The following is a 12,666-nucleotide window of genomic DNA, read 5'->3' as shown; positions in this document are numbered from 1 at the left end:
ATGGGATCACAGAAATCGACACGCCATTTCTAAGCCAATGGAATTTTCTAGCTTTTTTATATTTTTGGTATTAAATATTAGATGTGAAAGGGTGACTTTATTTTTTAATTAAAATATTTAATATTTACATATTTTTTTATATTTTAACCCAAAAGTTTTAATTTGAAAGTTATTATTATGAAAATAAGATAAATTTAAATCAAAATGTAAAATTAAAGTTTACACAAAATTAAAGTTTTCTTTGCAATAATATTAAAGTACTATCAAAATATTATTTTAATAATATTAAAATAATAATTTTATAACCACTCAACACTAATGAATTTCATATACATATTTTTTAATTAATAATTTTTCTTTAATTTTTTTTTTGGAATGTTAAAAATCTAAGTTGTATTTTTTTTTCCAAGAAAAAAAATATCCAAGTTGTAAGGATAAGCACAAGTACAAGGATACAAGGTGCAGATAGATTTTTAAGAAGAAAAAATAATATTCCATGATGTGTTAGCCCCACAAAAGAATTGAAAAAATGATAAAATCAAAAGCTAAAGAAAATGACTTTTTTGCGAAGCTGGGTGTGATGGAGGAAGAAGACCACCACCTCTCGGGACTGAAAGCAACGGCTATTTTTGGCTTCAAATGGAAAAAGCAGACCCAACTAGCCGTTTGAGTTTGAAAATGATAGCTACCTACTTATTCATTTGGCCCTACCAATTCCATAATCTTTGCCTTAGACATGGCATCTTCTGTTACTAAAATCAAATCAAACCAACGGTTTAATTAGATTAATTTGTTTTTTAAGGTTGACTCTGAAGACACATATTCGTTATGTTTTTATTTTAAAAACTCTAATTTGAAGTAAATCATTTAAAGGATAAAGAAATTTATTATTTAATTTTTATAATTTAATCAAATTAAATACTTAATTTTTAAAAACACAATAGTTATTTTCTTTTCTATTACAACAATTGCACAATATTAATAAAAATGTTTTTTTGATATTTTTTTAATATATTGAATAATTAAAAATACAGGAAATATTTTTTAAAAATGTTTTTTTCTAAAACAAACAAAATCTTGAATTAAAATTATTTGAGGTTGATTATGAAAAAACTCCCATCCTCATCCCTTTAATAATTATTGAAGTATAAAAAATTTAATTTTGGAAAGTATGTAAAAAAAAAAAAGAAGCAATTTGGTAACTCAAATCCATTGGGTTGGGCTCAGATAATGGGTCAAAATGCTAATAATCATATTGAGGAATTGAAAATGGGGTTTTATGGAGGTTTTAGGGTTCATAGCGAGGGAAAGAGAGGGGAAAAAAAATGGCAACTTGGGCAATTGCAGGGAGATCCACATCTACATTGATGCGAGCAACATGGAGAACCACCACTGCAAGGGAATCAGCAACGGCAAGAATCCGTTTATCAGATTCAGTTCGCTCATGGACTCGGCCCAATTTGACTCTCCGTCAATCTCGAATTTCCCCTTCTTCTCCAGTGTAAATTTCTTCTGCTTCTTCGCATTTTCAACATTTCTAACCTTTTTTATGCTCTACGTGGGTATTCGTTCGTATGATCTTAATTTGCGGTATTTGATTGGAAAGTGGAAGATTTGTTCGGCGAGAATTGAGCTCAGTGTTGCCTCTCCATAGTGCGATTGCTTCCGCTTGTCTCGTATCCAAGCTCCCCAGTGAACTCAGCACCTCTGCCGAAGGTTTTATCCTCATTCCCTTTCTTTCACGCTGATGGTTTTTATTCTAAATCTATATTCAATTGTATGTTAAAATAATTTGTGAATTTTTTAGATCGAGAAGTATTAGTAATTGAACAGCCAATTTAGTTTAAGGGACTATCTGTTAAAATTTGGAGGAGGAATTGTCACATTCCAATGTGAATTCCTGCATAGCTTTCATTGTTGATAGTTGACGATGCGAGATGATGTTGTAAGTGGTCTTTCACAAGAAGGAAGAGATATGTAGGACTTAAGTATTAGGCTTTCAAATGAGATTTATGGATGCCTTTATGATGAAGTTATTGCACTGTGATTTCCCATGGTAGAAGGTACTGGTACTGGGGAAGGCGCACTGGCGCAAGGTAGAAATTGAGTGTTTTTTAATAATGGAAGTGAGTAATTAATTCTTTTATCTGTAATTTGTCCTTGCTTATTTTGACTGCTGAATAAAAACTGATGAAGTTGATGGTCTTTTAGAATATGGACTCCAGTTTAAATCATCACATGAACTGACTGTATTGCATGAATGAATTGCTTAGAATTGTAAATATGATTCAGAAAATAGTTGTGGATTGGGTAATACATTTTGGATGAAGCAAGGAAAGAACAATGAATATGAAAAAATATGAGATATGTTTCAAATGAGAGGTAATTTTATTTTTCAAATAATGAATCCATGACATGAAAATGCTTAAGAATGAAGCAGCTAAGAAGCCTTCTCTTTTCTTTCCACTCATAGTGGTTGCCTTAGAAAGAAAAATAACGACACTTTAGTTGCCATGACTTTCGAGCTTTTGCATTTTAAGATCTAAAGTACCTTTCATTAATTTTAGAGTCAGAACTTTCATACTCTTAGAACTTGAGGAAAAAATGACTAACTACATTAGCTATGTTGACGTGGCATACTGACATTACCACCACATCTGATGTGGCATGCTGACATCACTGCCATGTCAACAAATTTATTTAGGTTGTACATTTTTTACCTAAGTGCAAACGTTGGACGTGGAGATGATGTCATAATAGCTAATGTTGTTGGCCACTGTTTTCTCAAATTGGTAACAGGACGAAAGTTTAGATTTTGGAATTCAGCAAAAGTTACTTTAGACCCTAAAGTGTAAAGCTCAAAAGTCCAAGTAACTAAAGCGTCTTTATCCTTAGAAAGAATAGTAGATGAAGAAAGTATAGCTGACAAAAGCTGAACCATTAAAGAGCAAAATTGTGAACACAATGCATTGTTATGTGTCAGGCATCTGGAGCAAGATGATTCTCTGTCATAATAATAAATAACACCTAATAGCTAATTAATTATTTAAGTGGGTTGAAAAAAATTCCCTGGGAACAGCCAATCTATGGACTGTCCTATCTTTGAAAATTCGGTCGCCAACCATTTGCATTAAGGAAATTACTACAATTCAAAGTAGTTTACTTAGTTCATGAATTAATATACGCTTTTGCCCCCCCTTTTCCCCTCCCTTTTGGTTATTACCTGTGATCTCTTTTGATAAGAGGGTTACAAGTATCATATACTTAAAGAGAAAGGTATTGATTTGCTGTTGCTAAAAGTTCAAGCAATTACCAATTTTATCATTATGAAATTAAAGCATTTAAAATTAGTGTAATTTTGTTTTCATAAGTACGGAATGTGTTTGCTTTTCTTTTGGTATTTCTCATAACACTATCTAGTAACCTGTGGATTTGCTCCAGTAAAAGAAGTTCCAGTAGTTCTGATATGAAGTTGTCAGCTAACTGAGTTGGACAGCATGCAGTTCACTTTCAATTTAATTGGAAGAAAATAAATGTGCATTCATAAAAAGCAATGTGTGCAAAGAGCAGAAAATATAAAGCATTGGGATTGTCTTCTTTACATGATGAGTTATTCTATTGCATTTTCGTCTTTAAGTATTTATCTACAGATTTATGCCTTCTTTCTGTTGATGGCAGGTAGATTTGCTAATTATCTTAGTCCCATCTAAAGTGAATGCTTGCAATGGTGAAGAGTTTTCTGTCGTAGTTGAATGACTAATCAGTTCCTGTGCAGAAACTGAAATTCAGGCCTTTCTGAGGTTGATTGCTGAACATTTTTGTGTACTTTAAGTTCTTAGCCAGTAGCCGACTCTGGAGTAATCTCCCGAGACTCTCCTACTCTACCTTCTATGGAATTTGGTTTCAGATGGTGGAAGGATGATTTTTATTTTTGTACTCCTTGAATATCTTGAGAGTTAAATTGGGATGAGAAGCTGGTAATAATAGCTGTTGATACTGTATTTTCAAGGTTAGAATTTTCACCACTTTTCTGCATTTTGATGTAGAGTTTTAAAATTTGAAAATGTGAAATTTGACTTTAAGGGAACCTAGTTTATATATATATATATTTTTTCATGGTCATGGGAAAGTTTTGAAGGGAATTGTACATTTTTAAAAGGCTAGAGAAGTGTTGGACTTTGAACTCTCCATTTTTTTGCATTATGAGATACGGTTTGATTTTACATAAGATTCTTTTTATTGATTAGATTTGTAAATCTATGTTAGGTTAATGAATGTGAAAAAACTTTATTTTAGTATAACTTTATACTACCTTAAGACTTTTTTAGGAGATATCAATATGAAATTTGAAATCTATTTCAAATGGGCTATTCATAAATCTAACTAATTGAATAATAAATTTACCTTCATTCAAACAATTTGAGATAAAAAATGAAAAACCAGATCTCTTCATTGAAATTATTGTATTCCAAAATTCAAAATAGAGATGTGACAACCTGGTCTATTACTAGAAATTGAAGGCTTTAACTTCTTGGGTCTCCCCCATCCCTAATTCTTCCCTTTGTGCTTGCTGGCAGGGGATTGAAGTGCTTGTTTTGAGTGTTGACATTACATGCAAATTGGGAATATTGCATTTGGAATAGAAATATGAAAACACATACTTTATGGAATTATAAATCTATCAATGAAAGCTGAATTCTTCTACTTTCTCTTGATGCTGAGGAAGTAGTTTCTGTGCAACTGGAACTGTCATCTATTTTGATTGAAACAAGCAGAAAGTTGCCAAAGGTTCAAGTTTATGAAATTAATTTTATGTGTTCTTTAATTTATATGTTCCATTATATATAGTCAATATGAAGCAGAATGTTGATATATTGTCTCACTTGGGGTTCATGTGTTTGAATAGTTTGAGGAAGAGCGGTGAATGCTGATAGTGATTCTAATTTTCCCTCTTCATTCTAGATTTGAAAGTATTGAACTGAAATGATAGCTAAAGTTTTTGGGACACAAAAGCAAAGGAGATTGTCTTCTTTATGAAGGTATTTGAGACTAGGACAGTGTGTGTTCCTTGTCAATGTTCTTGATTTATAGGCATATTTCTGTCCTTATTCTTTCCTTTTAACCTAGTGGGACCAGGGAATTTTTATATTAATGGAAACTGAATCAATTATGCTGATATGTTTTTTTAGAATTTGTGGCCCATTTTGATTTCTTGTAATTTCCCATTTGCATGTATTTTCTCTTTTACTTTTCCGGGAAAAAGATATAATTGTTTGATTTTCTGCACAGATTATCTGACTTCTTGTTCCTAGAACTCAATTCAGCAACTTTCTGTGACCAGTTATCAGTTGGGGTATACCAATAATAAGAGGTTTGTTGTGGGGAATTGATTTGAGTAAAGATTGGTGAAAAATATGGGAGTCCAAGTCCAGGGTTGTGTTAAAAAAAAATAATGTAAAGTATAATCTCGAGATTTAGCAAAACTTAAAATTTAATTTCTACTTAAATAATTTAGTTCTTGAATTTTTATTTTGGTAATAAAATAGTTATTATTTTAAATTTATTGTTTAGGTAGCTGAAGAAGTCAAAATTTAAATTAAAAGGATTAATTTTATGAATATTAAAATTAAAGGGATGGAAATTTTGTAAAAGTTAAAATTTAAAATATTAAATTATTATAGCATAGCTATGAATTTTAAAGTTTTAGAGACTTCTCATTAAAATATAGAGATTAAATTATAGATTTTTGTTAAATTTTAGAGATTATATTATAAATTATGTAAAAAATTTATAATTTAATTTTGAAGACTTGTCGGGTTGAGCTAATCCCTATTTCCTGAGTGTTGTTTTTGTTGCATTAGTTATTCGAAATCTTTTGGACTGCATCTTTGTTAAAATTCATTAAATATGATATTTTATTACTAATTTTACATAAAAATTGCAAAATCTCATAAAAGAGTATTATATCATATAAAATATAATGAAAATTATCTTTTTAATGTTAGTTATATAAAATTAATATAAACATTCCTTTTATCTCATAATTTTTATTTATTTATTTTAATTATTTTAAAATTATTATATTTTTTTAGACTATAATAACCTATAAATTTATTTTTATTTTTTTAATATTTAATAAAGTTTAATATGTTTAAAAGGAATGTAATTGAAAAGTTAATAAAAAATTATATTTTTAATATATTTAAAAAATAAAATAAATTAAAATTATAGAAAGAGTATTTATATTTAATCAATTTTATTAAAAATAATTTACACAAATATACATTGGGGTTTACATGACCGCTGGATTTTTTCATCTCATCATGAGGCCGGGCCGATAGTAACAGCCTATAATTAGGAGGTTCTTAAGTCCTCGAATAAGCTGGGCCTAACTCGTTTATCCTTCAGACTGGACTCTTATTTAAGTCACTTGATCAGACCGGCTCAGCTCATTTCAGCCTTAAAGCCAAATATTTTTTGATTCTGGTCCTTTTCATCAAACTCGGGCATGGGAAGAAATGATTGCGGGTTCAGTCATTTCGTAGCCCTGTTCACGCACGCTTGCCTGACATAGGGAGGGGGCATGGGGTTATCTCTACGTACTTACCTGCACCCAGGGATAGGTGGCCCTATGACGAAGAGGCCATTTCGCGTGAAAAAGAAGAAAGAGTATAAAAGGGAGAAAATACCCTCTTCTAAAGCTAATTTTTTTCCTAAATTCACAAAATTTTTGTAAAATCTTATTTTTTAGATAATAGCAATCCTTAGTTCATATGTAATTTATTTAAATTTACATTAATGAAATGATGTTGAAAATTGAAAATTTTTATAACTCATGTGTGATGATTAATTTGAATTTTAAGTTTAAAAATTAAATAAATTATATAGAATTGTATCTGCACAGGAAATTCTCAAACTATATATTAAAAATGGTTAGGTAGTGAGTGATGCAATTAATTATAGTTGAAAATTGAGCAGCTAATGAGTCTAAGTTAGATATTCAACGGCTAAACATATATATAAATAAATAGGGAATGGTTTGCAGTTGAGTACAGCTAATGGTTAAGTAGACTACAGTTAGACATTAACCAATTAATGGTTGGAATTAAAAATAAAAAAATTAAATTTTTTTTTTGAAAATTTAACTAAGATTATTAGTCTTCTTTAATTAAATTTATTACTTATTTCTCTTTCATTACGGGTAATAGTTTCTGATAACTCTAAATTTTTCTGGGCTCCATATTTGCTAGATCCGGTCCTCCCTCGTCTCCTGTTATATGGATCTGAGTCCTTTTTGGGCTCCTGACGGGTCTGTCGAATGAGTTTCTACATGTTCTATCTGATGAAAGGACCTACAAAATAAAAAAAAATAATCAGGGGTCCACCGAGGATGCCCTGGCGGAGACCCTCCAACGTTTTAGTCAGGTTTCATGAATAAGAATAGTATATTCAGGCAAGAATTGCAGAGAGAAAATAAAAATGGAGTCCAGACAGGAGGAGAGAAAGAAGAAGATATCCCCTTGTAAGAGAAGACCCCCCGGTATATAGTGCTTCCTGTCCTTGTCACTCAGGTCCGTACGTACGGGTGTGTCAGGCACCTGCTCCATGCGTAACGGCCATTTAATGCTCTCCAGAGCGCATGCGGGTAGGGCTGGTGAGTGAATTGGGCCTACTCCCTTATGAGGCTTGTGCTCATATCTGATTCGGATCATCCTGGGTTGCCGGTCCAGACTCGTGAAGTCAAGCCGCCTCTCGAGCGTATGATCTGATGGGCTTTGGACCTGTGACCTTCTTTTGGACCTGACCTTATTCCTAGGTTAGGAAAGATCTGGAGATTATCAATTTCTATTTAAGACCGGTAATAAGGATTTTAGGCTTTCACAAGGATCTTTGTCTCTTGCTGAAATAGTCGTTGCATTTATTTTTGCACTTAATCACAACTTTTTTGAACTTGAGACAGTGCTTTTAGGGTATGAGACATTTTATTCATGGCTCTTCAATAATTTTAATTTCAAAATTATTTTTTTGAATAATTAGAATTATATGTTTTATTTTTTATAATAAAAATCCCAATTATTGTCCACATGCATTTAGAATTACATGTTTCTTATGATAAATTTGCATCACACATTAATTTTTGTGAATTTATCCTTTTAAGGGTCATTTACTTACACACGAAAAAGCAAGAAAAAGAAAAAAAAAAAAAAAAAAAAACTTTTTCAACCCCATGAGTGATGTGATGTTTCCTTCCGCCCAGAACAAGAATAGATTCATATATACCATAAAATCTATATCTACTCGTTTTAAACTATTTATTTAAATAAATTCTTATAAAATTATATATAATTTTACTTTCTCAATAATTAAAAAAAAAATTAAATTCTTTTAAAATAATTGATTTCAAATCAATATTTATTAATATTGTCTGAAGATTTTTTTCATTCACTGATTAATAAAATATTGAATTTATAAGATAAGAAAATTATAATAATTTATAATTATTGTTATAATTTTGAATATTTACTATTTAGTATTTTAATATTTTATTTTTTATAATCAGTTAATTATCGTGATGTTAATATTTACAATAATTTAGTTTTTTAAATCTGGATGGATTTCTACAATTTCCAACTAATAATGAATTTAAAATAAATTATTTTATTACCAAAATAAAATTTATAAGTTAAATAATTTACTCTTTTAAAAAAAGCATAGATTAAATTATAATTTTTTACTAAATGAACTATCAAGAACTAAAAGAGTTTGGAATCCATTTTTCTTGGTTGGTAACCAAATAAAGAATTAAATTATAATTCCAACTAAAACCAAATTTAAAAAAAAAATCAGACAAGAATTGATTATTACTTTTTTTTTTTTCTGTTTTTAAATAAAAAAATGTAATTATTATTTATTAATAGTGACGGATTAACCAAAGTTTAACTAATCAACCAACTTTTTCTTTTTTTTAAAGGTTGTTAAGAATATAGAGAAAGGAGAAATTTATTAATAGAATATAGAAAAAGAATTTATTCTAATAGGAAAAAAGTTCCAAATAAAATTTTCTTTTTTGAAAAAGAAAGATCATTTCATTAATGTGAATTAATGTGAACAGAATATAATAATGGAAAAAAAATCAACATATTAAGTTTCATGAAAAAGTAATATTTTTTAAATAAATTATTTTAAAAATTTTAAAAATTTAAAATTAAAATATATTTTATTCATAAGAATATCAAAATAACAAAATAAATTTTTAATTTTTTTTTTTACAACAGATAGTTTTGTTCATCAATTTAAACATTGATGGTGATAAGACATATCTTAGAAGAATATGAGCTCTACGAGATTAAAATTAAAATTATATACATGTTCATGATTGACGGCTTCTCTCATTATCGGGTGAGGCCGGATTTTAAAAAAAAGTACGAGTTTAAAGTCTATCGAACCACATGCAAGTAGGTGGCCTAATGTCGCACGATATAAGTGGATCGGATAGGCCACACACGCGAACTTACTCAAGAAAAGCCTAATTCGATAACATGACAGAAGAATTCGGTGACATGACGGAATATAAGGAAAGCAAGTCTAATCACCTTGCAGCCTTGAATCACCTCGCAGTCCTGACTCGTCCGTACATATGGATATGAGTAATAGAGACAAATGACACTGTAGCAGAATAACAGTTATACGTGAATGGAGGACAAAAAAAATAAAGAGTGATTCTCCGAAACAAGTTTACTCGCCCACTATAAATTTTATTTTTTATATTTCAGAATATTCCATGTAATTGAAAGTGTAATTTTAGAAAACTTATTTTATTATTTTAAAATATTATTATTAACACATATTAAATTAAAATTATTTTTTTTAATTTTTTAAGAAACTAGAATAATAAACATAACTTAATTAATAGGACCACAACATTATAAATAAAATTAGGTTTGGTTAACAGCTAATTATAATATTAACACCCACATGACATATGAGCTTAATTTCCCAATTCTTTATCTTTCTGCCTTCTTTTTTTTTTTTTTTATTTAATCTTTTTAAAAGCTTAAAATAAGCATGTACCCACTTTTTCTTTTCTTTTTTTATTTTTTTATTTTCCCTTTTCTTGATGCAACTTTAATAAAATTGCTGGAGCTTTCACATTATTATCAATAATTATTTAATTAAAATTTCATTAAAAAATACTTATCATATAAAATTATAATAATAATAATTCAAAATCTGCAATTTTTACTATTTTAAAATAATTTATCCAGGGTTTTATTTTCAAAACGGGAAGAATTATTTTTTTTTTTTAGAAAAAAATGGGACTGGAGAATGCTATTTAGTATTGACCCTAAACTGAAAGTTTTAATTTATGGAGAAAGGAGGAGATAGGAATGAGAAAGAAAAAATCTATTATGATTAAAAAATTAATCAAATTTATTTAATTCAGTTTTTTGATTAATTTAATTTGTTCTGATTATAATGAAAAAACTAAATTGATTAATTTTTAATATATTTTAATTAACTTATAATGTAAAAATTAAGAAAAATAATTAAAAAAAAAACTCAAAAAATCTTACTGCAGCTCCACTCTGAATTAGTCGGGGCTGATGTGATACAAAACACTGAAAAATTTAATAAAAAAATATGCAGAAGAGTGAGTCTTGTTATTTTCTTTCATGATGTCATTTTTTTATTTTTGGTTATTTTTTTAAAATTTTTTTATTATAATAAAATCGTTTTACTCATTTTTCACTTGCAAATATGAAATTTATAGTCAAATCACATAGATTTGTACTATTTTTTAAAAATATTCTATGCAATGTATCTCGAAATTCATGTGTTCTAAAATAAAAAATAAATTTTCTTTTTATTTATGTCTAAGAAAAAAAAAAAAATAGTGAATTTCCTCTCTAGAAAATTTAAGAGAGGCAGCTCAAACAGCACCTAACTTGGCCTAGCCTTTAACTTGCTAAATTTTCTTTTTGAGTATTAGCTCGAAAGAGAAAAAGAAAAAAGAAAAAGTACCCATCTCCTCCAAATCCTCCTCAGATCTCTCACTTTCTTTCTGTCTGTCTTTCTCTCTCCAAATTCTCAAGAACCCATTTCCAGTTTTCCATATATCATCATCAGGAATTGTTTCTTCATCTTACAATGAGAGATTTTGTTTCTTGTTTTAATGAAAATGCCATAAATGTTTCTCATTCTTCTTCATGTTCTAGCTTTTCAAACAATGCTTGTATCTCTCCAGCTCTAATCCCATCAGTTCAGAACACAGTTTCTTGCTTTTATAAGATCATCCTCTCTTCTCAAAAGCAACTCTTGGTCACAGTCACTTGGTTCAAAAAACACACAGCTCAAGGCCTTAGCATAAGCTTTGGCAATGAATCTTCAACATCTTTCAAACTCAACACCAGTGGCAGGCTCTTCAGGAAGAAGAAAGGCAGCAAAATTATAGATTCTGATAGTTTCAAGATTGAAATCTTCTGGGATCTTTCTTCTGCTAAATATGATTCAGGACCTGCACCAGTTGATGGGTTCTATGTTCTGGTCATGGTTGATTCAGAAATAGGCCTCGTTCTTGGTGATGTAAAAGAAGAAACCATGTTCAAGAAGCTCAAAGCTAGCAACTCAGTAGCTAAATCAAGTCTCATTTCAAGACAAGAACATTGTTCAGGCAATAATTTGTATGTTAGTAAGGCAAAATTCTGTGACACAGGCATTGAACATGATGTTTTGATCAAATGCAGTGATGAAAATGAAGGGCTAAGGTATCCGGTCTTGGCGGTATGTATTGATAAGAAGACGGTGATTCGTGTGAAGAGATTGCAATGGAATTTTAGAGGAAATCAGACAATTTTTGTTGATGGATTGCTTGTTGATCTGATGTGGGATGTTCATGATTGGTTCTATAATCCTTCTTCTGGTTCCGCTGTGTTCATGTTCAAGACAAGAAATGGAATTGAAAGCAGGCTGTGGTTGGAAGAGAAATTGGTGCAAAAAGATGAAGAAAGATTTGAATTTTCTTTGTTGATTTTTGCTTGTAGAAGCCCTTGAAGAAGAAAAAAAAAGATTTTGTTCATCTTCTGGTTCTTGTTAATTATCTTCTCCATCCTTTCTGTTTGATTTTTAGTTTTCTTTCATTTTCCTTTCTTCTTGAAAGGCATATATACTTAGCATTCTTTTGATTATCTGACTGAATTGAAACAAAAAATTAATTTCCTTGGTTTTTTAAGACCAAAGATTGAAATTTGTTCTAATTATTTTAATGGGAATGATTTGGGATTTTCAAAATTGTATAATAGAAAAATTAAAAAGGTGAAAAGAAAGAAGATTTTGCTAGAAGGGCATTAGGGAGGAAGATGGTGAAACAAATCAATGGAGTTTTGCTTTTGGCCTGAAAAAGGACAAGATAAAGTTTAATCACATGATGATGATCAGTTCATTTTGACCATTTAATGTGTTTCGCAAGGTCACAAAATTTATTTTGTTTTTTTAAAAAATTTCTTTTTATTCTTTGTTTGAGATGTTGCATTATGAGGGTAATTAATTATGTTTTTCTCATCAGGCTTGAAATAATTGAAAATATGAAGAATTAAAGCAGGTGTCCTCCCAATTAAATCAAGCTTGAGAAACCTTGTGAAATTGATTGTTTTTAATTGCATACAGCTC

The 12,666-nt window shown here is 29.5% G+C and overlaps 2 protein-coding genes across 2 annotated transcripts; both read left to right on the top strand.

Annotated features, from left to right (window-relative positions):
* The first annotated feature begins 1,222 nt into the window (after positions 1–1,222).
* On the top strand, positions 1,223–4,087 carry LOC110612934. Its single transcript, XM_021753796.2, has 3 exons — positions 1,223–1,501; positions 1,607–1,716; positions 3,679–4,087. The coding sequence occupies exons 1-3, from the start codon at positions 1,326–1,328 to the stop codon at positions 3,708–3,710; spliced, it is 318 nt and encodes a 105-aa protein (XP_021609488.1). The 5' UTR covers positions 1,223–1,325; the 3' UTR covers positions 3,711–4,087.
* Positions 4,088–10,930: 6,843 nt separating this feature from the next.
* On the top strand, positions 10,931–12,183 carry LOC110613922. The gene has a single exon (XM_021755341.2). The coding sequence runs from the start codon at positions 11,149–11,151 to the stop codon at positions 12,049–12,051; it is 903 nt and encodes a 300-aa protein (XP_021611033.1). The 5' UTR covers positions 10,931–11,148; the 3' UTR covers positions 12,052–12,183.
* Positions 12,184–12,666: the final 483 nt, after the last annotated feature.

Source organism: Manihot esculenta, chromosome 4 (assembly GCF_001659605.2).
Source record: "Manihot esculenta cultivar AM560-2 chromosome 4, M.esculenta_v8, whole genome shotgun sequence".
NCBI lineage: Eukaryota > Viridiplantae > Streptophyta > Magnoliopsida > Malpighiales > Euphorbiaceae > Manihot > Manihot esculenta.
Note: the sequence above shows the minus strand (reverse complement) of the source record. Positions and strands in the feature narration are given on the sequence as shown.